This window comes from Gorilla gorilla, chromosome 6 (assembly GCF_029281585.2).
Source record: "Gorilla gorilla gorilla isolate KB3781 chromosome 6, NHGRI_mGorGor1-v2.1_pri, whole genome shotgun sequence".
NCBI lineage: Eukaryota > Metazoa > Chordata > Mammalia > Primates > Hominidae > Gorilla > Gorilla gorilla.
In genome coordinates, this window is record NC_073230.2 from 88,977,412 (window position 1) to 89,004,691 (window position 27,280).

At 39.7% G+C, this 27,280-nt stretch overlaps 1 protein-coding gene across 1 annotated transcript; it reads left to right on the plus strand.

The window, feature by feature from the left end:
* LOC101149513 (cytochrome P450 3A4) lies at positions 1-27,132 on the plus strand. Its single transcript, XM_031013170.3, has 13 exons — positions 1-174; positions 4,067-4,160; positions 6,069-6,121; positions 11,469-11,568; positions 13,923-14,036; positions 14,302-14,390; positions 15,654-15,802; positions 16,899-17,026; positions 17,714-17,780; positions 20,137-20,297; positions 21,869-22,095; positions 23,152-23,314; positions 25,856-27,132. Exons 1-13 carry the CDS (start codon positions 104-106, stop codon positions 25,949-25,951), a joined length of 1,512 nt encoding a protein of 503 aa, XP_030869030.1. The 5' UTR covers positions 1-103; the 3' UTR covers positions 25,952-27,132.
* Positions 27,133-27,280: the final 148 nt, after the last annotated feature.

Sequence of the window (27,280 nt, forward strand, 5' to 3'; positions counted from 1 at the left end):
ACTGCTGTGCAGGGCAGGAAAGCTCCATGCACACAGCCCAGCAAAGAGCAGCACAGAGCTGAAAGGAAGAATCAGAGGAGAGAGATAAGTAAGGAAAGTAGTGATGGCTCTCATCCCAGACTTGGCCATGGAAACCTGGCTTCTCCTGGCTGTCAGCCTGGTGCTCCTCTATCTGTGAGTAACTGTCCAGGCTCCTCTTCTCTGTTTCCTTGGACTTGGGGTGCTAATCAGGCCTCTCTTTCCCTTATCTGTTTTGAATATCAAAAAAGATGTTCAGGCCGGGCATGGTGGCTTACACCTGTAATCCCAGCACTTCGGGAGGCTAAGGCAAGTGGACTGCCTGAGGTCAGGAGTTCAAGACCAGCCTGGCTAACATGGTAAAACTCCGTCTCTACTAAAAATACAAAAATTAGCTGGGCATGGTGGTGCATGCCTGTATTCCCAGCTACTTGGGAGGCTGAGGCAGGAGAATCGCTTGAACCCGGCAGGCGGAGGTTGCAGTGAGCTGAGATCATGCCAGTGCACTTCAGCCTGGGTGACAGAGTGAGGCTGTCTCAAAAAAAAAAAAAAAGATGTTCAAGGAGAAGTAGCTTAAGTGTTGGATGCTACAAACATATAGAGGTTATTGTAGATCTTATGCAGCTCTATAAAGGAATAAATAAGCATCTTCCCCATCCATCTTTAGTGGCAAGAAGGGTTTTGAGATAGCATTGATTGAGGATGATCTACTTGACAATAGTTTGGACCCAAGGAGGATAAGGAAGGAAAGTAGTGATGGATCTCTTTCCAAACTTGGCTGTGGAAACCTGGCTTCTCCTTACTAAACTAGAATTTGGATTTTACATTTTCCCCTTTATGTTGCAGTAGAAGAGGATGAATCCTCTCACTGGTGGGATCCTGCCATCCTAGAGCAGGTAGAGAGAAGAGTCACTCCCCACTGTGGGTAGTGGAGGCTTCTCACATGTCACATTTCACTTCTACCTCAATTTCACTCTTACTAAGATTTGGGAATCATAATGACAGGAAAATAGAAAATATAAACCTCATTTTAATTCTTTCACAGAAAGGTTAGAAATTCAGTGAGTTGTGGCAACATATTTTCCATCTTCTGACATTTTAACACGAATTGATATGGCTTAAATTCATTCTATTTTAAACCAGATTTTTTTGGAGATAGTCTATTTCCAACATGTTCCTTCTAGGTGACAAATGAGGGCTGTTAGTTCAGCATTTGTTACAATAAATGTGTGTAAAATAACCTCACCTTTCCAGAATCATGTCAGGAATATGAATCTAATGCACAAATGTATAACTCTATGACAAGATTGCATATATCTTTTAAAATATACCTTCCCAACAGTTCATTTTAATATCCCTATTTCAAACAAACCTACTTAGCAGGTTATGTTAAATGCTCAGGGCAGGGGAGTAAGCAAGACTGTGAGCCAGTGATGACAGCAAAAGCATCCAGGTAGGATCAAAATGGAGTAAGAAAATATTCCTCATCCCTCAGGGTAGAACTCCAAAGAGATATTCATGGGTCTTGGCCCCCTAGTGGAGGTCACTTCAAGGACAAACATGTTTGCATCTCATCTGCTTGAAGCCTGGACACAGGGGCACCATCTGTGTCACTCTGTGTGTGGTCTGCCATGTTGTGGGGCAGTCACTACAGACACAGGCAGCTGGGCAGACAATACCTTAGCCTTAGATGATGCTGGGGCAGCCCAGGAGTCAGAAACTGTAGTGTAGACAATGCCCTCCTTAGGCCAACACAATTAAGTGCAATAGATGACTGGCTTTTCTGTTAGCCTCTTCATTGGAACCAAAAGCAGCATTACTCTACCAAACAGAGGGGAGCTGGAAAGAAACTACACAGTTTGCCCAGCCTAGCCTCTGCCTTGACACGGAACCATGTGAGTCTAGACATTCACCTAGATCATTCCTTGGGGACCAATGCTGCTGACACATTAACTCAATAGTTTGTCCTGGCCTGAGAGGTCATGTAACTTGTAGAAAGTTTAGAAGCAGAGATTAGTGTCATTTATTTGCCATGGCTGTGACAACAAAGGAAGGAACAGGAGCGGGAAAACCCGAGGCCACCCTGGTTTTGGTAGATGGTGCACACGCTTCCACTAACTGTTCTGGGGCAAAGATCCAAATGCACTATTGGGCCTGGCTATGCTGCTTCTGCTGGGTCCCCCAAACATGAGCCTCCATGCCATTTCTCAGTTGTATTTTACCACATATTGTCACAGTCACCGGATTTGTACAGAATATTTGGAACCTATACTGTCTTAAGGGCTATCCTTTAAAGAAGAGAAAACAAGGTTTTAATTCAACTGTCTGGAACATTTTATGTTTACTTATGTGGAATACTACATCTTTTGTTGTAAATAGGAGGGAATGTGGACATTAGAAGGCCCCTACCTTTCAGCTAAAAGCCCATATGAAGCATATGGATCCATTTATACACACCATGCTTTTCAGCTACATTTTCCTAATTTGCCTCTCTGGGGCCAACCTTGTGGGACTAGCAGATTCATGGTTGAGTTGAAGGATGGTGACCTCTTCCATCAGCTTTTCTTCTTCCTCCAGTCTTCCAACCCTCAGTAACATCAGACTGGGAAGGTCTTCAGACATCATGACCCATCAAAGATGAGTTGCAAGCAGGCCTGCCTTAGGGAGCAGCAGCCTTAATGGGTTTTCCTACAGAGATAGTTGATGGGCAGATGCAATAAACTGACTGCTTTGTGATTGACCACCTTGAGAAAAATGATCATGTCTGGCTGTGTTAGTCTTTTCTTGCATTGTTATAAAGAAATACCAGAGTCTGGGTATTTATAAAGAAAAGGGATTTAATTGTCTCATGGTTCTGCAGGCTGTACAGAAAGCATAGTGACTTCTTCCTCTAGGGAGGTCTCAGGAAATTTACAATCATGGCAGAAGGTGAAGGAGAAGCAGACAGATCTTACATGGCTGGAGCAGAAGCAAGAGAGGGTGGGGAGAAGGTGCCACACATTTAAACCACCAGATCTCATAAAAACTCATTGTCACGAGGACAACACCCAAGGCGGGATGGTGTGAAACGATGAGAAACTGTCCCTAGGATCCAATCATCTCCTACCAGGCCCCACCTCCAGTATTGGGGATTGCATTTCAACATGAGATTTTGGTAGGGGCACAGATTCAGACCATATCACTGGCACTGTGCTAATCAGATGAATATCACCAGTTGGAAGACTAGATTCCACAAGAGGAGGAATGACCTGGAAATTGGGTTCTTTAGTTGTGATTCTTCTGCACACTGTCATTCAGGGAAATATGAGTCAATCATCCTTCCCAATAGGTCAAATCAACCAGATCATCTGATCACAGAGACTGAGGTGTAGCTGAAAGCTGCTCACATTTCTATGAGGTCAATGGAAGCCTTGAGCACAGTTGTCAATCTGTAGAAATAAGGACTCTGTGACTCCTCCAAGACCTCTCTGTGAATGACGGTTTAAGAAGGACCAGATCCTAAAACAGGGTCAGAGCTTAGAGGGAAGGGAAAGCATAAAAGCCTCTGAGCAAATTCTAAAGACAGGGTCACCATAGGCTCTCAGTGACCCTCTGTGACTGAGTGGATGCAGTGATGCAAAATCTCATCATCACTGCGGAAGACAAAAAAATGTCACCCTTTCTACCTAGGATGAGAATCCCCAAATTTGGGGAGAGGCCACTTACTAAATAGACGTAAAGGAACAAAGTGACCTGGAAGAATTCCTGCCTGAACCTCTCAGGATCATTCACATTTGAGAACATTTATCAAATATTCATTCCAGGACTGGGACCATGAAGACTTCAGCTGCTTTGAGCTAATCATTGTAACTTTTTGGTGTCTCATGGTGGAGGCAGGAAAGGACCTGATGAACAAATATAATCATTGCTGTCAGAGTTACTGTTATTATTTCTTGCCTTAATGTTACCTCCTTCTCTTGAGCATTCCAGTTCCTCAGTCAGTGACTCACCAGCCCCTATATCTATAAAGTCACAATTGCTGTGACTAGATTTCTGTTTCACTTTGTAGATATGGAACCCATTCACATGGACTTTTTAAGAAGCTTGGAATTCCAGGGCCCACACCTCTGCCTTTTTTGGGAAATATTTGGTCCTACCGTAAGGTGAGTGTTTTTGAGCTCACTCTTTTGCTTCTTATGATTGCCAAGAGCAGCTTAGTTCCATCAGTAAAAATGCTTCTCCTCAGGGGGAAGGTCTGAAGTTTTACACTTTCAGAAACAGTGTGTAGGCATCACCCAGAACATGGCAATGTTTACCCTGGGGCTCTCTTGCTAACTCTCAGGAACCTCAGGTTTGCCTCAGTTGAACAGCCCAAATCTCAGGTAGATCAGCAACCTGATGCTCAGAACTTGATGTGCAAACTTTGTGAGCGCCATAAAGAAGGTTTTCTTTTTGCTCTATGCAGGTTCCCAGGAAGGTACAGTCATACTTAGTTAGTATTAAAAGTAGGAAAAGGACCCCCTGATTGTGACTTGTTATCTGTGTACATGAGAGTCAAACTTTCCTCTCTGTAGCAAGAGCTCTTGAGTAGCCTTTTTTCCCTTCCTTCTGGACAGCTTTGAAACCCAATTTATTAGGGAGCCCAGGTATTTACCTTTGGGTCATTTGCACCTGCTTCAATCCTCTCCGAAAAATGCTAAATTCCCTGAGGGTATCTCCATGGCTCTACCCCAGCTCTTACTCCCCATGACATCTTTTGCAGCTTTGAGAGACAGAACAAAGGGGTTCTGCTTTACTTCTTTTCCTTCAAAGGCTGCACCTTATGGGTGAGTCTGATCACAGATTGGATATAACTGAGATGAGACAGTGGTTGTCAATCAAACTCCGATATTTAAGCACAAAATGAATTTGTGGGGGGGTTTTTTTACACAAAGGCGGAATCACATGCAAAATCACTAGAAAGGGGATGATTTGATGAAATTATTAAATATTCAATTTTGCTGAATAGAATATAATACGTGCCACGTGGACCGTGAACTTTGGCCGAGCCTTTGTGCCTAACCTAGTCTGATGCTCTGCCCAGGGTCTGGGCCCTGGATGGAAAATTAGGAGCCCATGTCCACATGGCCAGCCGCAGCAGTCAGCTCTTTGGCTTACATCATCTTTCCCACATACCTGAGGCTTGTTTCTCAGATTCTAATTCTCTCAGGTGAGGGCTTTGTTGCCTAATTACTATCCAGGAATTTCATATTTTTTCCATGTGCAAAAGCAATAATTTCCCCGCCACCTTTTCCAGGTCAACTCTTTAGTAGATGTACCCCCAAGATGCACATTCCTGGGACCTTTGTTTGCACAGTTAAAATGTCACCCCTGAAATGTCGATACAGGAAGGTTTGTTTTTAAGTTTCAGTGAAAACTCTGAGCAAGTGTTGTAATTTGCTGTGTCCGATGTGTAGAGGGGACATTTTCTCAGAACTTCCATGTTAAGCTGGAAAACTGGAAAGTGAGTTCACTTTGTCATTCTGTCACTCATTCATTTTCTCACTCAACAACATGCCTCAGACTTACCTAAATCTGCTAGACTAAAGGAGTTCCCTGGTGTCTGTAACTTTCCAATTCTGCTAGAACTCTAGAGCGAGCTCATGAAATAAATGAAAAGGATGACAAAGAGATAAAACACTGTGCATTCTCTTCTGATGCTAATTCACTTTCCCTCAGCCTCAGTTTCCCCATGTGCCCCTGGAGGTGATCATTCAGGGATTCATGAGATTTTAGAGACAACACATGAAAAAGCAAAAAGACATCAGAAAGACAAGGAGGTACTTAGTATTTATACACAAGGATAAGTCATTCAGTATCCACAACACTTGGAGAGAATTCAAGAGTGATTTTAAATTTCCCTTTTCAAATACCTCCTCTGTTTTCTATTTCCTTTATGACGTCTCCAAATAAGCTTCCTCTAACTGCCAGCAACTCTGATTTCATTGGCTTCGACTGTTTTCATCCTAATTAGAGGCAGGGTTAAGTACATTTAAAATAATAATCAAATATTATTTTGTTTCTCCTCCCAGGGCTTTTGTATGTTTGACATGGAATGTCATAAAAAGTATGGAAAAGTGTGGGGGTGAGTATTCTGGAAGATTCCATTGGATAGACTTGTTTCTATGATGAGTTTACCCCACTGCACAGAGGACAGTCTCAGCCCAAAGCCTCTTGGGATGAAGCTCTTGTCAACCTAACTACAAACAGAGAGAAGTTCTCTGAAAGAAGAAGATATTTATTTGGGTGTAGAGTATTGCAATGGGAATCTGCATGCCTTTATAAACTATGTGCAAATTCAGGGAAGTAAAGCAAGACAAAGAGGCTCCAAGGAAAATATGAGGAGGATTTCTTATCAGTTTTGAAATAATTATCCTTCACTACAAAGATCAGTAACAAGGGTGACGCCACACCAAGGTTGGACAGGCAGTTGCTGGGCAGGTGTCCTTGCAGAAATATTTTTTTTAATGTTGGGATGGCCTTTGTGCAAGCTTGTAGCTTTGCAGAGTCTTTTGTGATAGTTTTGTTATCAGGCACACAAGCATGAGAATCCTCTCTTCATAGCCTTCTTTGATTTATTTGTCAGGGTTTTTAAACACACACACACACACACACACACACACACACACACACACACACAACTAGTGACATCATTTTGGTTCTAACAACATTCACACTGGTTATTGTAAAACTTTTTGAAGGTTGTCCTACCAAGGATCCCACGTGTCACCAGGTGTCAAGTTCTACAGTCTGAACTAGGCTGGGAGCATTGTGATTACTTTTCTCCAGACTTTGGTGGCCCAGGGACTCACAGCATCATGCTCTGTCCAGTGTCTGCCTATTCCCCTCTTCTTTTTTTTTCCTTAGGTGCCCTTTTATTACATGCGTTGTCTCAGACCCTTCTAATATGTGCTCATAAATACATCATATAATCTCCTTCCCACACCAATTCACTTTCAATTAAAAGCCAAAACTCTTTCATTTAGACTTTGGATTTAAAGTGCTTTTGAATGAAGGGTTGAGAGATAATACAGAAACAGATTGGCAAACCATTTATACTCTGCTGTTGTTGTTTTTTTAATTTTATCTGCAAGTGTGGAACTTTTCATTCTGTTTTGTTATTAAATTTAAGCCAAGACTTTTTAATAGAAGGGTATATAAGCATTTCTTTGTCTATACCTTTCTGCTGAATTTGAAGAAATGCTGAATATTCTTAACCACTGGCGGGCCGATGGACTGTGATTTTATTTTATTTTTTATTTTTAGTTTTTTAAATTATACTTTAAGTTCTGGGTTACATGCGTAGAATGTGTAGTTTTGTTACATAGGTATACACGTGCCATGGTGGTTTGCTGCACCCATCAACCCGTCACCTACATTAGGTATTTCTCCTAATGCTATCCCTCCCCTAGCCCCCCACCCAACAACAGGCCCCAGTGTGTGATGTTTCCCTCCCCGTGTCCATGTGTTCTCATTGTTCAACTCCTACTTAGGAGTGAGAACATGTGGTGTTTAGTTTTCTGATCTTGTGATAGTTTGCTGAGAATGATGGTTTCCAGCTTCATCCTTGTCCCTGCAAAGGACATGAACTCATTGTTTTTTTATGGCTGCATAGTATTCCATGGGGTATACGTGGCACATTTTCTTTATCCAGTCTGTCATTGATGGACATTTGGGTTGGTTCCAAGTCTTTGCTATTGTGAATAGTTCTGCAATAAACATATGTGTGCATGTGTCTTTACCATAGAATGATTTATAATGCTTTGGGTATATGCCCAGTAATGGGATTGCTGGGTCAAATGGTATTTCCAGTTCTAGATCTTTGAGGAATCACCACACTGTCTTCCACAATGGTTGAACTAATTTACACTCCCACCAACAGTGTAAAAGTGTTCCTATTTCTCCACATCCTCTCCAGCATCTGTTGTTTCCTGACTTTTTAATGATCACCATACTACCTGGCTTGAGATGGTATCTCATTGTGGTTTTGATTTGCATTTCTCTAATGACCAGTGATGATGAGCATTTTTTCACGTGTCTGTTGGCTGCATAAATGTCTTCTTTTGAGAAGTGTCTGTTCATATCCTTTGCCCATTTTTTGATGGGGTCATTTGCTTTTATTCTTGTAAATTTGTTTAAGTTCTTTGTAGATTCTGGATGTTAGCCCTTCATCAGATGGATAGATTGCAAAAATTTTCTCCCATTCTGTAGGTTGCCTGTTTGCTCTGATGATAGTTTCTTTTGCTGTGTAGAAGCTCTTTAGTTTAATCATATCCCATTTGTCAATTTTGGCTTTTGTTGCCATTGCTTTTGGTGTTATATTTATGAAGGCTTTGCCCATGCCTATGTCCTGAATGGTATTGCCCAGTTTTTCTTCTAGGATTTTTATGGTCCTAGGTCTTACATTTAAGTCTTTAATCCATCTTGAGTTAATTTTTGTATAAGGTGTAAGGAAGGGGTCCAGTTTCAATTTTCTGCATATGGCTAGGCAGTTTCACCAACACCATTTATTAAATAGGAAATCTTTTCCCCATTGCTTTTGTGTGTCAGGTTTGTCAAACATCAGATGGTAGTAGATGCCTGGTGTTATTTCTGAGGCCTCTGTTCTGTTCCATTGATCTATATTTCTGTTTTGGTACTTGTACCATGCTGTTTTGGTTACTGTAGCCTTTTAGTATAATTTGAAGTCAGGTAGCGTGATGCCTCCAGTTTTGTTGTTTTTGCTTAGGATTGTCTTGTCTATGTGGGCTCTTTTTTGGTTCCATATGAACTTTAAAGTAGTTTTTTCCAATTCTATGAGGAAAGTCAGTGGTAGCTTGATGGAAATAGCATTGAATCTATAAATTACCTTGGGCAGTATGGCCATTTTCATGATATGGAGTCTTCCTACCCATGAGCATGGAATGTTCTTCCATTTGTTTGTGTCCTCTTTTATTTCATTGAGCAGCGGTTTGTAGTTCTCCTTGAAGAGGAGAACTTCACATCCCTTGAAAGCTGGATTCCTAGATATTTTATTCTCTTTGTAGTAATTGTGAATGGGAGTTCACTCATGATTTGGCTCTCTGTTTGTCTATTATTGGTGTGTAGGAATGCTTGTGATTTTTGTACATTGATTTTGTATCCTGAGACTTTCCTGAAGTTGCTTATCAGCTTAAGGAGTTTTTGGGCTGAGACGATGGGGTTTTCTAAATATACAATCATGTCATCTGCAAACAGAGACAATTTGACTTCCTCTTTTCCTAATTGAATATCCATTTCTTTCTCTTGCCTGATTGCCCTATTCAGAACTTCCAACACTATGTTGAATAGGAGTGGTGAGAGAGGACATCCTTGTCTTGTGCCGGTTTTCAAAGGGAATGCTTCTAGTTTTTGCTCATTCAGTATGATATTGGCTGTGGGTTTGTCATAAATAGCTCTTACTATTTTGAGATACGTTCCATTGATACCTAGTTTATTCAGAGTTTTTAGCATGAAAGGCTGTTGAATTTTGTCAAAGGCCTTTTCTGCATCTATTGTGGTAATTATGTGGTTTTTGTCATTGGTTCTGTTTATGTGATGGATTACATTTATTGATTTGGTATTTTGGACCAGCCTTGCATCCCAGGGATGATGCTGACTTGATGCTGGTAGATAAGCTTTTTGATGTTTTGCTGGATTTGATTTGCCAGTATTTTATTGAGGATTTTCGCATTGATATTCATTAGGGATATTGGACTAAAATTCTCTTTTTTTGTTGTGTCTCTGCCAGGCTTTGGTATCAGGAGATACTGGCCTCATAAAATGAGTTAGGGAGGATTCCCTCTTTTTCTATTGTTCAGAAAAATTTCAGAAGGAATGATAACAGCTCCTCTTTGTATCTCTGGTAGAATTCAGCTATGAATCCATTTGGTCCTGGACTTTTTTTGGTTGGTAGCCTATTAATTATTGCCTCAATTCAAAACCTATTATTGGTCTATTCAGAGATTCAACTTCTTCCTGGTTTAGTCTTGGGAGGGGGTATGTGTCCAGGAATTTATCTATTTCTTCTAGATTTTCTAGTTTATTTGCATAGAGGTGTTTATAGTATTCTCTGATGGTAATTTGCATTTCTGCGGGATCAGTGGTGATATCCTTTTTATCATTATTTATTGCATCTATTTGATTCTTCTCTCTTTTTTCTTTATTAGTCTTGCTGGCAGTCTATCTATTTTGTTGACCTTTTTAAAAAAACCAGCTCCTGGATTCACTGATTTTTTGAAGGGTTTGTTGTGTCTCTATCTCCTTCTGTTCTGCTCTGATCTTAGTTATTTCTTGTCTCCTGCTAGCTTTTGAATTTGTTTACTCTTGCTTCTCTAGTTCTGTTAATTGTGATGTTACTGTGTCAATTTTAGATCTTTCCTGCTTTCTCTAGTGGGTGTTTAATGCTATAAATTTCCCTCTACACACTGCTTTAAATGTGTCCCAGAGATTCTGGTACATTGTGCCTTTGTTCTCATTGGTTTCATAGAACATCTTTATTTCTGCCTCCACTTCCTTATTTATCCAGTAGTTATTCAGGAGCAAGTTGTTCAGTTTCCATGTAGTTGTGTGATTTTGAGTCACTTTCTTGATCATGAGTTGTAATTTGATTTCACTGTGGTCTGAGAGACAGTTTGTTGTGATTTCTTTTCTTTTACATTTGCTGAGGAGTATATTACTTCCAATTATGTGGTCAATTTTAGAATAAGTGCGATGTGGTGCTGAGAAGAATGTATATTCTGTTGATTTGGGGTGGAGATTTCTGTAGATGTCCATTAGGTCCTCTTGGTCCAGAGCTGAGTTCAAGTCCTGAATATCGTTGTTAATTTTCTGTCTTGTTGATCTGTCTAATATTGACAGTGGGGTGTTAAAATCTCCCATTATTATTGTGTGGAAATCTTAGTCTCTTTGTAGGTCTCTAAGAACTTACTTTATGAATCTGGGTGCTCCTGTATTTGGGTGCATATATATTTAGGATATTTAGCTCTTCCTGTTGAATTGATCCCGTCACCATTATGTAATGCCCATCTTTGTCTCTTTTGATCTTTGTTGGTTTAATATTCTTTTTAAAATAAAATATTTTAAACATATGAAACATTATGGAGAATGGCATGGGAAATATCCATGTATGCACCACCCAGCTTAACAAATGCTCTACTGTCATTTCTAACCATGGTCTCTTTGAAGAGCTCTTTTGTCTTTCAATGTCTCTTCCTTGTTTGGCCCACATTATCCTTCATCATATGAAGACCTGGGTGGCTCCTGTGTCAGACTCTTGCTGTGTGTCATACCTAATGAACTAGAACCTAAGATTACTGTGTATTGTACAACTAAGGGATTATGTAAAGTCAGGATCAAAGTCTGGCTTCCTGGGTTGGGCTCCAGCTGTAGAATAAGGCTGTTGATGTTTAATCAACTTTGTTTTTTTCACACAGCTTTTATGATGGTCGACAGCCTGTGCTGGCTATCACAGATCCTGACATGATCAAAACAGTGCTAGTGAAAGAATGTTATTCTGTCTTCACAAACCGGAGAGTAAGCATTCATGTGTTGAAATTAAAATACTGATTGATTGATTAAATTTATATTTTGAAATTCTTATATATTCATAGACAGTTGCCTAAAAAATGTCCAGGAAGGTTTCACGTCCACTTCATCCTGTCCCCCCCGAACGGTAACATCTTGCAATCTTGCATAACTATAAATACAGTATATTCATGTTACTATAGTACAGGAAATTGGCATTGATACAGTTCACAGAGCTTATTCAGATTTCACCAGCTTTATGTGCCCTCATTTCTGTTCTATGCAAATTTATCACAATCGTAGATTTGTGTAATGACCAGCATGATCAAGACGCAGAACCCATTTGTGTTCTATACAAATTTATCACATCATTAGTAGATTTGTGCAACGACCAGCATGATCAAGATGCAGATCCACTCTGTCTCCATGTGGCTCCCTCCTGCTATCCTACAGTCACAAGTCTTTTTCTCTGACAGGGTCCATATCAGAGCAAACTATTTTTTATTTTGAGGTGATCAATGTATTAATATGCCCTTTTCTGGATTGTACTTTTGGTGCCATGCTTGAAAGTTCTTTGCCTAGCCCTCCTTCCTATATTGCTGTTTTTTTCTAAAAGTCACAAAGTTTAATGCTTTACTAAATGTAGCTCTATTATCAAATTTGTGTTATTTTTTGCATAAGGTATGAGATTTAGATCAAGGTTCATTTTTTTTGTGACTTATGGCTGTCCAATTCCTCCAACGCCATTTTTGGAAAGGTGGGTATATTGTTAAAAATCAACTGGGCATACTTCTTTGCATCTCTCACGTACTACTGTGTCCCATTGATCACTGTGTTTATTATTCCACCAATACCACACTGTGTTGACCCTAGTAGCTGTACACTAACTCTTAACCTCGTGTAGAGTGATTCTTCCCACTTTTATTGACTTATTTTTTCAGATTTGTTTTAACTCTTCCTGGTCCTCTGCTTTTCCATAAAAATTCAGAATGAGTTTCTCAGTGTCTACAAATAAACGTGCTGTTATTTTGACAAGAATTGAATTAAATATATAGACCAGTTTATGGAAAATGTGTATCTTTACTGTTTGATCTTTCAATTCATGAACATAGTATGCCTCTCCATTTCCTTAGATTTTCTTTGATTGCTTTTAACATCTTGTAGTTTTCAGCATAGAGATTCTGTACATGTTTTGTTAGATTTACAGCTAAATTATTTCATTTTTGTTGGAATGACTGTAAATGATATTATGTTTTTCTTGTATTTTCAGATATTGATTGTTGTTACATAGAAATGTGCTTTGATTTTGTGTGTTGATCTGGTATCCTAGAACCTTGCAGAACTGACATAGTAGTTCTAGGAGTCTCTTTGTATATGCCTTGAGATTTTACACATTGTCAATTATGTCACTTGAAAATAGAGACAATTCTTTTATTTCCTTTCCAATCTGTATGCCTTTTATTTCTTTTCTTTTGTCTATTGCACTAGGACTTCCCAGTATAATGTTGAGTAAATGTGGTGAATTTTTGAATTGTTCCTAATCTTAGGAGGGAAGCCTTCAGTTCTTTCATCATTAAGCATCCTTTAGATGAAGTGGGCTGTTTTTTTGTAGATTCTCTTTATCAAATTGAGGAATTTTCTCTCCCTAGTTTGCTGAGTTTTTATCATAAATGAATGCTGGAAGTACTCATAAAAAAAATGGCTATGGAAGATGAAAGAAAGTTTCAAGCATGTTGGCTTGATAGGCCAGTTCCAAGTTGGCAAAAATAATTATCTCTTTTTTCTTTCTATCGATGAAATAAAAAATTAAGAGACAAGAATGTTTATGGAATTGCATTATTTCTTCAAAATATGTTCCTAGTTTTAAAGGTATTACCTACTTTTTTTTTAAAACCATCACATTGAGGCACCTCTTTTTCACGTTGCCCATGCTGCTGGAGAACATAAAGACAGCTTGTCTGAGGCAACATACAGTCCACCAAAGTCACCTGCTTGTCTGTCTCCACTCCCTCTCTACACTGCAGAAGTGCTAGGTCTTGATTCTGTCTATTCTACTGGAAGAACACATTCTCTACCACGTGGATAATTTGCATGTAAAAGGAGACTGGGATATAGAGGCTGGAGACGACATCAGGGTCTCCTGAACACTGCCGCCACCCCCCCTGCCCCGCCCCACACAAATACATCCCAGGACACTGGGCATCTGGGATAAATCTCTATTGAGCATCTAGCATAGGGCCCGTCACCCAGTAGACAGTCACTAAATAGTTGTTGAATACGTGATGCCTGTTTAACACATTTTCTACAACCATGGAGACCTCCACAACTGATGTAGGACAAAATGTTTCTGCTTTGAACTCTAGCCTTTTGGTCCAGTGGGATTTATGAAAAGTGCCATCTCTATAGCTGAGGATGAAGAATGGAAGAGATTACGATCATTGCTGTCTCCAACCTTCACCAGTGGAAAACTCAAGGAGGTATGAAAATAACATGAGTTTTAATAAGAAACTTAAAGAATGAATCTGGTGGGGACAGGTATAAAATAAGATCACAGTCCCTTTCCAAGGGGTAGTCCACTGAATTTGAGCTGCCTAAAAATGGTCTTTTATCTTTATGTACATAAAAGACATCACAAAATTCATTATAAAATGTCACTTAGTGCTCCATGCTGGGGAAAGCCATGTCCTTCTGGGACTAGAGTCTGCACATTTAACTATGGGTGCTGTTGTGTTTTGTGCTTAGATGGTCCCTCTCATTGCCCAGTATGGAGATGTGTTGGTGAGAAATCTGAGGCTGGAAGCAGAGACAGGCAAGCCTGTCACCATGAAAGAGTAAGTAGAAGCACAGCCATGGGGTTCTGAGCTGTCATGAACCCCTCCAGCTGCCTGCCATGGAGCTGATATTCCTGCTGTTGGGTTATTCCAGTGACCAGACAAAAGGAGGGCTGTGGTAATGCAACTTCAATGGGTCTCCCAAGATAGGGCAGCTCCGATGAGGAGGTGGGGCAGCTGGAGGAAAAGGATCTTCTCCCCTGTGCACAGGGGCCAGGGTTTACATATCCATTAAATTGTCACCTTGGATATTCTAGAAGACTAAATACATCCTTTAGGGGGAAAAAGTGTGATTGTACCAAAGTTTTAAGCATGGAGTGTATGGGATGGTGGAAGGGGAAGGCACTTGTTATCTGTTGGTTGGCAGTGAGTAGGGTGGGAAAGTTATAATGGAGAACTTAGAATAACTGATCATTTCATGTTTTTTTCTGAGTATATCAGTAGAATACTAAATATTAAAATTCCTACCATTTCTTTTTCCTCCAGTCTCAAAGAGAGAGGGTGGTAAAAACACCATAGGTAGGGCAAGCCTATTATTTGCTATCTATACTTATGCAGGAAAAACTGGTGTAATCTGAGTTTGTCCTGGGCAGACCAGGGATATGTGGTCACTCACTATAGACATTTCCAAATCAAATTTTGAGAGATTTTTTTTTAACCAGGACATTATTGGTCATTATATTTTACAAAAATAATTCTGCTGTCAGGGCAACCTCAGCTCACCACAGCTGGGGATAGTGGAATTTTCCAAAGCTTGAGCAGGGAGTATAGAGAATAAGGATGATATTTCTAGGAGCTCAGAACAGGGTACTGTTGCTTTGTAAAGTGCTGAAGAGGAATCAGCTCTGGGCATAGAGTCTGTAGTCAGGCAATGTCACCTGTCTTGAGCCCCTTAGGAAGAGTTAATTATTCTACTCTTATTCTGCTGAAGCACAGTGCTTACCCATCTTGTATCATCCACAATCAATACATGCTACTGTAGTTGTCTGATAGTGGGTCTCTGTCTTCCTATGATGGGCTCCTTGATCTCAGAGGTAGGTCTAATTCAGTTCAGTGTCTCCATCACACCCAGCGTAGGGCCAGCTGCATCACTGGCACCTGATAACACCTTCTGATGGAGTGTGATGGAAGGTGATCTAGTAGATCTGAAAGTCTGTGGCTGTTTGTCTGTCTTGACTGGACATGTGGGTTTCCTGTTGCATGCATAGAGGAAGGATGGTAAAAAGGTGCTGATTTTAATTTTCCACATCTTTCTCCACTCAGCGTCTTTGGGGCCTACAGCATGGATGTGATCACTAGCACATCATTTGGAGTGAACATCGACTCTCTCAACAATCCACAAGACCCCTTTGTGGAAAACACCAAGAAGCTTTTAAGATTTGATTTTTTGGATCCATTCTTTCTCTCAATAAGTATGTGGACTACTATTTCCTTTTTTTTCTCTTGCTCTCTTAAAAATAACTGCTTTATTGAGATATAAATCACCATGTAATTCATCCACTTAAAATATACAGTTCAGTGATTTGTAGTACATTTGAAGATATGTGTGACCATCATCATTTTAAACTTTAAAACTTTTTTTTGTCAATCTAGAGACCTCATACATTTTTAGCTATCAGCCCCCTGTCACAAACCCTGTCATCATATGCAACCACTAATCAACTTTCTGCCTCTATGGATTTGCCTATTCTGGACGCTTCATAGAAATGATATTAATTCATCAGGGTTTTTTATTCTCTAGTTCATGAATTTGTACTTTAGTCTGTATCATTTTCTTTCTTCTGCTGGCTTCAGGCTTAGTTTGCCCTTCTTCGTTTACTATGTTGTGGCATGAATATAGATTATTGATTTGTGATTTTTTTGTTCTTCTAAATTTAGACATTACAGCTATAATTTTCCCTCTGAGCACTTCCTTTGATAAATCCCATGAGATTGTGGCCTATCACATCTTAGTTTTTGTTCACCTCAAAACAGTTTCTATTTGCCCTTTTGGTTTCTACTTTGACTCATTGGTTACTTAAATGTTTATTATTTAACTTCCACATATGTGTGAGTTTCTCAATTTTCTTTCCCTTATTGATTTTATCTTTATTCCATGATAGGTGACAGAGATATGCTGTGTTATTTCTATCTTGACTACCTACTATTTCTTGAACAGCAAGATTAATTTTGAGCTCCAGATTACGATTTGGGTTATTCTAGGAGACTGTAGTCCAATAGATAAAGGCAAAGAGATTAGGGCATTGAATTTTGTTCCTTTTATCCTTCAAAAGATGCACAAGGGGCTGCTGATCTCACTACTGTAGTGGTGCTTCCTATGCATAGACCTGCCCTTGCTCAGCCACTGGCCTGAAAGAGGGGCAAAAGTCATAGAAGGAATGGCTTCCATTTGAGAACCTTGATGTCTTTTACTCTTCTGGTTGGTAGAGAAAACTAGAATTGCTCCGGGTAAATTCTGCACATTCACAATGGATTTCTTTTTCTGTTTTTGTTTTGTTTTTCCTACAGTAGTCTTTCCATTCCTCACCCCAATTCTTGAAGTATTAAATATCTCTGTGTTTCCAAGAGCAGTTACAAGTTTTTTAAGAAAATCTGTAAAAAGGATGAAAGAAAGTCGCCTCGAAGATACACAAAAGGTAAAATCTGGTGGTAGTTATAGGAGGATGTTTAGTTTTTCATAATTTTTTAGATAATATACATATGATCAGTGCAGTTACCTGTATGTTTTTAAAGAATGCTTTTAACATGAAGACTGCTCATGTTTAGAGCAAGATAATTCATTTGGTAGAAATGCAGAAAGTGGAGTTTGGGGAAGGAGATATAAGAATGAGTCAGAGACAGCACATGAAATTTGATATCAGACACAACAATTAGTATGCCATGGCATAAATTTTATTGAGATAAAACTTTACCTCTTTACTTCCCTTCAATAAATTGTCAGAGGATAAACATTACTATTAGGAAATATATTTTACTGATATTATGCTTTCCCCAGATCATAGATTGGTAAAGACTCATTTCAAGTACAAGCCTGTTATTTTACACATTCTCAAATGAAAGTCCCTATCAGGCCACCTGCTGAAGTGTAGCGTGTGTTAAATTTGAGCCATCTCACATGATAGCCAGATTTGTTTCAGGAAAACATCCTGCTTTCCAAGGATTTAGAAGGGTATTTTTTTCACTGGTGACTCAGGCAATACCCATCAGATTTCTGGTCTTCAAGGAGCCATATTCTCAGAAGGGAGATCAAGGACTGTGCTTGTGATTTACTTCTGACTTCAGGAGCCACTTTCTGTCAATGAAATTTCTCTTTTTGCTTCTAGCACCGAGTGGATTTCCTTCAGCTGATGATTGACTCTCAGAATTCAAAAGAAACTGAGTCCCACAAAGGTAACCAGAGTGTTTCTGAGGGCTACTTGTGGGGCACTCACAGGGAAGGTCTTGTTCTGAAAATGTGCAGGAAGTATTCCAGGATGATGAGAATTTCTGCCACATAGCAGAATGACACATGTTTGGATGTTATAAGTGGTAGTTGGAGGCACTTTCTAGAGGCATGCAGGCATAGATAGCCATGTTCTAAGATTAAAGGGCAACCCTAAGCAAACCTGGCATGCTAGAAAGTCAGTCCGCGGTCTGTGGATCACCTACATCAGATCAAATGCCAATTCTCAGCCTCCTTCAGATCCACTGAATAAAAATTTCTGCCTAGAAATTTATTAGATTGCTGAAAAAGTAATTGTGGGTTTTTCCATTACTTTTAATTGCAAAAAAAATGCAATTAAAAGTAATGGCAAAAACCACAATAACTTTTGCAGCTACCTAATACATCTAACATCCAATCAGGAGCCATGCTGTTCCAAAAAGGGTGATTTTAACTGGCAGTACTTGTTGAAAGTGTGTTCACCAGGTTAATCTACTGCAAAGTTATTTTCCCCTTTGGAATGGATTAGTAACTTGTGAGGAAAACCTCTGAGACCGTGTAAATATCTTCTTTGTCTTCAATGTTTCACCTACAAGTTTTACAACCCAGGTATGTTTTTTACTGAAGTCACTATTACTATGACAGTGGCAAAATGATGACCATGGTCAATTCCAAGCCACCAAGACTTGGCAACCATCTCACAAAATTCCTGAATATTTAACTATTGGTTCTAGAGAGCAGGACTGGGCTTACTCCAGCATACTGCTTTAAATATATCCATGTCTACATCCACTTTTGTCTGTATGTCTATGTATCTATCTATGTATCTATCTAGCTATGTATCTATGTATCTATCTATCATCTATCTATCATCTATCCATCTATCATCTATCATTTATCCATCTATCATCTATCTACTTATCTATTATCTATCATCTATCTATTCATCTATCTATCCCAATATATAACTTGCTGTGATAAAGGAAATAGTCTATTGTTTTACTGTTTCATATAGAAATCACTAGACACATATGGCTATTGAGCACTGGATATGTGGCTAGTGCCATTGAAGATCAATTTTAAACGGTATTTCAGTTTAATTTAATAAAATTTGATTTTAAATAGCCACTAGTGGATAGTGGCTACCATATTGGACAGCAGAGCTCTAAACTTTGAGATTATAGTTCAATTTCACATCAGTATCATCAGGTTCATGATAACTGAATACTATGATTAGGTAGTTGAATTTACTTATAACTGCATCACAGAAGTCTTCACTGGTAAATCATAGCTCTGTCGACCTTTCTCACACTCCTTTCATATTGGTTTTGGTTGTGAATTACATGGTTGGAGCAGGCATCATATTTATTTCTATGTTCCAGGTCTCTAAAGGTCCTAATCCAGTCCTGATCAAACAGACCGGTGATGGACCATCCTGAGCTTCTCTCAGGAGAAAAATCAAGAGGGGCCCAACTTGTAATCATAGGAGCTTATGCTATTTTAATGCCATCCATCAGACTACAATCAATTACCACTCATCTAGCTTTTTGTCCATCTCTCATTCTTGCACATCCTGAGATAGTCAATTCTGAGAACTGTAGCCTAGATCTATCACCTAATGCCTCTCAAAGATATAATCCGTGCTTCTCAAGCTAGGCTATGCACACAAATCACTGCATCTTGTGAAAGTTCAGATTTTGAATCAGTAGTTCAAGGGTGGGGTTTGAGATTTTGCATTTCTAATGAGCTCTCAGATGCTTCTGACCCATGGACCACACTTCGAGTACCAAGAAGTGGTCTGTAGACCAATACTGGTCCCTTAAGTTCCCTCAAACATATCTACGGGAAACAGCCTTTAATTTTCCCTACACTTAACCATTAGTGTTGCAAATTCTCTCAAAGTTTGTCAAGATATATTGTAGCTAAAATAAATTACATTTTTCTTGGGGGAGAGGACTACCTCATATTAACTTACAATAAAGTACTTTTAGGATCATTGAAGGAACACACCCATAACACTGAGTATGTTATGCGGAAATGCTCTCTCTGGAAATTACACAGCCGTGCAGGTGGTGGGGGTGGCATGAGAAGGAGTGGGTGGCCCACATTCTCGAAGACCTTGGGGAAAACTGGATTAAAATGATTTGCCTTTTTCTGGTTCTGTAAGATACACATCAGAGTGAAACCACCCCCAGTGTACCTCTGAATTGCTTTTCTATTTTTTTCCCTTAGGGATTTGAGGGCTTCACTTAGATTTCTCTTCATCTAAACTGTGATGCCTTACATTGATCTGATTTACCTAAAATGTCTTTCCTCTCCTTTCAGCTCTGTCCGATCTGGAGCTCGTGGCCCAATCAATTATCTTTATTTTTGCTGGCTATGAAACCACGAGCAGTGTTCTCTCCTTCATTACGTATGAACTGGCCACTCACCCTGATGTCCAGCAGAAACTGCAGGAGGAAATTGATGCAGTTTTACCCAATAAGGTGAGTGGATGATACATGGAGGAGGGAGGAGGTGAAACCTTAGCAAAAATGCCTCCTCACCACTTCCCAGGAGAATTTTTATAAAAAGCAAAATCACTGATTCTTTCACTGACTCTATGTAGGAAGGCTCTGAAAAGAAAAAGAAAGAAACATAGCGAATGGTTGCCACTGGCAGAAGCATAAGATCTTTGTAAAACGTGCTGGCTCTGGTTCATCTGCTTTCTATTACCACAATAATGCTAAGTAAAAAACCTCCAAAAACCTCAGTGGCATCTAACAATAAGCATTTGTTGCTCACACTCATTTCACATTGGTTTTGGTTGTGAATTACATGTTTGCAGCAGGCAACATAGTGGTGTGTGATGTCCCCTTAGCTGTATCCACATATGGACACAGGAATTTGCTCTTTTTATCTCTTTTTATTTTCTTGGTTACAGACATGTGACCTTTTCTTTGAAAGGTAACAATCACTTTCTCATATGTTATTTGATGCTAGTGGTCATAGCCTATTAGTCACATTTGTTTCAATGAGAAAGAAAAACCAGTACACGGTTATGCTGAGGATTTCAGTCCCGGGGGTGAGAGCCGTCTCGAATGTCTCCCCACTTCATAACTCCTCCACACATCATAGTTGGATAGTGAGCTCTGCTGAAGTTGGCAGGACTTGCTCTGGTCTGGCTGTGGTCTGATGGAGCCTGGCCCTGGGTGTGCTGTGCAGGCTGACTTAGCTCTCCCCACACCTATCTCATGTTCCAGTCAGGCAGTAACTGGTGAAGAAGCCAAGCTAGGAACCAGGGTATCTGGCTCCTGAGCTAAAGTCTTAAAACACTATCATATTGCCTTCCAAATATAACACCAAACACTAGGTGCATATCACCCACACTGTTTTCAGACCTCTGCCAAAACTGGGATTCTTTGTGGTATGAAGAGACACGGCTTTGGGGCTGGCACGGCTGTGGCAGTGAGGTGAACACAAAGGGATGTTCTTCAGAGATTACAGTCCAGCCCTGAAGCAACAACTAGGAGACTGTTTCAGCAAGTGAGGACAAGGCTGTGTGGGGTTCTATCCTCTTTATAACTTCCACTAGCACTGAAATCGTATTCTCTGGTTACATCCAACCAGAACCTTCTTTGTCATTTTTGGGATAGAAAGGGACTAGTTTATCCTCAAATTATTTATAGAGATTTTATATAATATAGTGTTTCTCTCCACATTTTATGTATATAACAAAAGTCCTCCTTTTAGTGTGTGTATACACATATATATACACATATGTGTGTGTGTATGTGTGTGTGTGTATAAATATATACACGGTTATGCTAAGGATTTCAGTCCCTGGGGTGAGAGCTGTCCCGAATGCTTCCCACCTTCATAACTCCTCCACACATCTCAGTGGGCCACTGGGCACAGCAATGGGCATGACAGTTATGAAAACACTTTATAAATGCTTCGATCCTTTACCAGTATGAGTTAGTCTCTGGAGCTCCTAATACTTCATTAGTACTGCATGGACTGAGTTAAAAGTTAATTCAAAATCTCAATTTATCCAAATCTGTTTCGTTCTTTCCAGGCACCACCCACCTATGATACTGTGCTACAGATGGAGTATCTTGACATGGTGGTGAATGAAACGCTCAGATTATTCCCAATTGCTATGAGACTTGAGAGGGTCTGCAAAAAAGATGTTGAAATCAATGGGATGTTCATTCCCAAAGGGGTGGTGGTGATGATTCCAAGCTATGCTCTTCACCATGACCCAAAGTACTGGACAGAGCCTGAGAAGTTCCTCCCTGAAAGGTACGAGGCCCCTGGGCAGGGAGCCCTCCCTGAACCAGCCTGGTTCAAGCATATTCTGCCTCTCTTAATCTACAGGACAGTCATGTGGTTGTATAATTATTTGCTTGTATTTTTATATTTAGAGATTCTTTTAATCATCAAATTGATTATTGTCACACTTTACAAACCATAGACTAGAAAAAAGAAAACTACAGTCATCCACAATTCCAACAACTTACGATGAAGGTCATCAGTTATGTCCTTATGGGTCATAAGTGTCCAAAATGTAAGGACTCTTTTAAAAACACATGATCACAATGCTATTATTATGTCCCCCAAATGAATATTTTTTTCATAAATATAATCAAATATTTAGGAATAACATTTTAATAAAAAACATGCATCTAATCTTCAAAGAATTTTATAGCTTACTGGAACAGATAGACAAAGAAAGCAGTGATGATACTGCATTACACTGGTACAGTAGCATCATATGCCTGTGTAAATTATCTGACTTCAACTATTCCATGGAGGTGTGGGGGAGAAAGAGGGAGAGATGGAGAGAAGAAGGAGGAGAAGGAGGGAGAAGACAAGGTAAGGAGGAGAAGGAGGAGAATTAGAAAAACAAGAGAGGAGATGAGAAGGAAAGTGCAAAATAACAATTTCAAAATAGTGCAAGACAATTTCCCCTTCTCCTTCCTCATGACCAATGTAAGTGTGACTTGAGGCAGGAACCTACTTTTCCATCAGTCAGTCTCATCACTTATGTACCTTTTATAGTGTGGACTCATCACCACCCTGAATATAATTTCAGTGTTTAGAAATAAGTATTCTTTGCAACACTATTTATCTCATCTCAACAAGACTGAAAGCTCCTATAGTGTCAGCAGAGTAGAAAGGATCTGTAGCTTACAATTCTCATAGCAAAATAAGCATAGCAGGATTTCAATGACCAGCCCACAAAAGTATCCTGTGTACTACTAGTTGAGGGGTGGCCCCTAAGTAAGAAACCCTAATATGTAACTCTTAGGGGTATTATGTCATTAACTTTTTAAAAATCTACCAATGTGGAACCAGATTCAGCAAGAAGAACAAGGACAACATAGATCCTTACATATATACACCCTTTGGAAGTGGACCCAGAAACTGCATTGGCATGAGGTTTGCTCTCATGAACATGAAACTTGCTCTAATCAGAGTCCTTCAGAACTTCTCCTTCAAACCTTGTAAAGAAACACAGGTTAGTCAATTTTCTATAAAAATAATGTTAAATACACTCACTTAATCTTTTAATAATTTCTTCTATGGGCCAAGGAATCTATTTGGACCTATCTATGATCTTTAAGGGTGCTTCAGTTCTGGAGTTCAAAAGCTGTAGCATCAAAAACATCATGTAAAGCCCATGTAGATTAGCATGGCATAATTATCTTCAGTCTCCTTGAACTTGAGCAAAGTTTACATTCAGTTTCAAGTTTATTGGAAAGATGGGGAAGTATTTTGCACAGTCATGAAGTGTAATGATTACCTTGTTGTGACTTTTGAATGCTGCTCTTCCCAACCAGAACTTGGAGAAGCTTTCTCATGAGAGTGGCTCCCAACCACTAGCTGTACATTGGAATCACCAGGGAGCTTTAAAAATTCATGATGCCTGGGATATCACAGAAATTCTAAACTAATTTGCCCAGAGTGTGGCTTTAAAAGCTCCCCAATTGCTTCTCATGTGAAGCCAAGGTGGAAAATGACTAATTTAAGGTAGTTCTATTGGATATGAAGGACTACCACAGTCCAAGGCCATCCTTACTGACCTCACCTTCCAGATGCCTAGCTCCATCCAGCTGGGCTCCTTTTCAACCCAATTATAACTCTATTAATGTTGTTCCCGGCCGGGCATGGTGGCTCATGCCTGTAATCCCAGCACTTTGGGAGGCCGAAGTGGGCGGATCACGAGGTCAGGAGATCGAGACCATCCTGGCTAACACGGTGAAACCCCGTCTCTACTAAAAATACAAAAAATCACCCTGGAGAGGTGGCAGGCACCTGTAGTCCCAGCTACTCTGGAGGCTGAGGCAGGAGAATGGCATAAACCCCAGGGAGCGGAACCTGCAGTGAGCCGAGACTGGGCCACTGCACTCCAGCCTGGGTGATAGCGAGACTCTGTCTCAAAAAAAAAAAAATGTTGTTCCCTTTCTCCTCATTTTGTTCTTATCTTTCAAGTCCTAGTTAAATCCCCAAGCCCCTCCAAAGTGTCTTCTCCTCCTAGTCCAGGGCCCATTTACTTCTCTGCTCTGTTATTGGATACTGGAGGCTATTATCATAAATTTCACAATTTGCCATTAAATCATTGAGTTTTCTTCTCTATATTTTCTTTGAATCTAAGAATGTCTTCCCCCCTCCATTAACAATATCCTCTCATTTTATTCCTTTTTAAAATATCCCAGTGGTGCCTTGCAAGGGACTGTATCTAATGCAAGCATTTGGTAAATGTTTAAGGAGTGATGTGCAGTTGATGGCTTGCATACATATATTAAGCTATTTAATGTGAACCTTTAAACAAATGCCATTCGTGCATATGCATGTGTGTGTGTGCATGCACATGTGGGCATGCATGTCTGTCTGCAGTGAAAATATATTCAGGGTTTTTGAAAATTTTTAAATAATAAGGTGTTATATTTATAGAAAGATTTGAAATATTTTCTCTGAAGAAGTTAAAGAACAGATGTCATTGATTCATATTAAACAATACCCTATAAATCTTATTTCTAGGTCTCATGTATTTATTATTCAATTCCACCCCTTAAGTAGGCTTTCTATATAGGAGAGGAAGAAGACAGAAATAGTTTCCATATTATTTCCATATTCCATATTATTTGTGGCTTTAGGCCAGCAGTGTAGCTGTCTCATATGTGCTCAGACAGGGGACTCAGCCCTGAATAAAAGTGGTCCTCTGGCACACCTGGGATGGGGAAGGTACTCCTTGGTAAGCTCCCAACCTGGCACTTCTTGATCTCCCTGGCAATTTTCTTGCCCATTACTCCATGGAGATCAGAATATCACTCTGTTGTGTCCCCTCAACACAGAAGGAGTGTCTCAATAAGAATGGGGCTAAAAGTTGAGTCCAAACACTAGGAATTGAGAGGTTCCCCACTTGCACCACCCTTGGAAGCCAAGAGAAGATGTTAAAAAATAAAATGATAATGCTTCCTGAAGGTGTCTTCCCATCTTTACACTGGATGGGTTCAATTGGGAGGAATTATTGGACTCTGGAAGTTGAAGACTGTCCATATAATTAAAATGTACAATAACTACTCAGGGTTACCTTGCAAGTTTCAACATACACAAAATTAACTTTATATGACTCTTCAAAAATAGTTTGCCATCATACCTAATAATCTGGTTTAAATTTTAAAAACTCATCCATTTTACTTAAAATTTAAATCAAAAAAGAACACAGGTTCCCATGAATTTGTCTCAGGCCTGGCACAGAATAGTACTCCATAAATATTTTGTTAAATGATAGATGATGAATGCTCTCACTGTCCAATCTTCACACATCTTATAGACTAAGTATAAAGAATCCAAGATTTATAGTGCTGAAAGTAGTTTTTATATGTTTACAAAGCATTATTGTCATTACTGCATTTTTTTTGCCCATTACTCCATGGAGATCAGAATATCACTCTGTTGTGTCCCCTCAACACTGGAGTGTCTCACTCACTTTGATGCTATACTTTCTACTTTTGTTTATTTAATGCTTCTCAATATGCTTGTTTAACTGTTGCAGATCCCCCTGAAATTACGCTTAGGAGGACTTCTTCAACCAGAAAAACCCATTGTTCTAAAGGTTGAGTCAAGGGATGGCACCGTAAGTGGAGCCTGAATTTTCCTAAGGACTTCTGCTTTGCTCTTCAAGAAATCTGTGCCTGAGAACACCAGAGACCTCAAATTACTTTGTGAATAGAACTCTGAAATGAAGATGGGCTTCATCCAATGGACTGCATAAATAACCGGGGATTCTGTACATGCATTGAGCTCTCTCATTGTCTGTGTAGAGTGTTATACTTGGGAATATAAAGGAGGTGACCAAATCAGTGCGAGGAGGTAGATTTGGCTCCTCTGCTTCTCACGGGACTATTTCCACCACCCTCAGTTAGCACCATTAACTCCTCCTGAGCTCTGATAAGAGAATCAACATTTCTCAATAATTTCCTCCACAAATTATTAATGAAAATAAGAATTATTTTGATGGCTCTAACAATGACATTTATATCACATGTTTTCTCTGGAGTATTCTATAAGTTTTATATTAAATCAATAAAGACCACTTTACAAAAGTATTATCAGATGCTTTCCTGCACATTAAGGAGAAATCTATAGAACTGAATGAGAACCAACAAGTAAATATTTTTGGTCATTGTAATCACTGTTGGCGTGGGGCCTTTGTCAGAACTAGAATTTGATTATTAACATAGGTGAAAGTTAATCCACTGTGACTTTGCCCATTGTTTAGAAAGAATATTCATAGTTTAATTATGCCTTTTTTGATCAGGCACAGTGGCTCACGCCTGTAATCCCAGCAGTTTGGGAGGCTGAGCCGGGTGGATCGCCTGAGGTCAGGAGTTCAAGACAAGCCTGGCCTACATGGTGAAATCCCATCTCTACTAAAAATACACAAATTAGCTAGGCATGGTGGACTCGCCTGTAATCTCACTACACAGGAGGCTGAGGCAGGAGAATCACTTGAACCTGGGAGGCGGATGTTGAAGTGAGCTGAGATTGCACCACTGCACTCCAGTCTGGGTGACAGAGTGAGATTCAGTCTCAAAAAAAAAAAATGCCTTTTTGAAGCACGTACATTTTGTAACAAAGAACTGAAGCTCTTATTATATTATTAGTTTTGATTTAATGTTTTCAGCCCATCTCCTTTCATATTTCTGGGAGACAGAAAACATGTTTCCCTACACCTCTTGCATTCCATCCTCAACACCCAACTGTCTCGATGCAATGAACACTTAATAAAAAACAGTCGATCGGTCAATTGATTGAGCAATAAGCCTAAAAGCACTCATTCCTTTTCTTTTCCAAATTCTTCCTTTATTTTCCCTTCCTGAATAATTTAGTCCTAAAGCCATTAGGTGGGTTGCAGCCAGATGGTGGCCACACATTAAGGTAGAGAAGAGAGAGTCATGGTGGCTCCAAGTCAGAGACC

What these genes read in the sequence shown, in the direction of transcription:
- LOC101149513 (XM_031013170.3), top strand. Translation starts at nt 104, where the DNA reads ATGGCTCTCATCCCAGACTTGGCCATGGAAACCTGGCTTCTCCTGGCT. An exon ending in GCCTCGAAGATACACAAAAG is followed by an intron (nt 17,027 to 17,713) that starts GTAAAATCTGGT and finishes TTTTGCTTCTAG; the next exon opens with CACCGAGTGGATTTCCTTCA. An exon ending in AACCTTGTAAAGAAACACAG is followed by an intron (nt 23,315 to 25,855) that starts GTTAGTCAATTT and finishes TAACTGTTGCAG; the next exon opens with ATCCCCCTGAAATTACGCTT.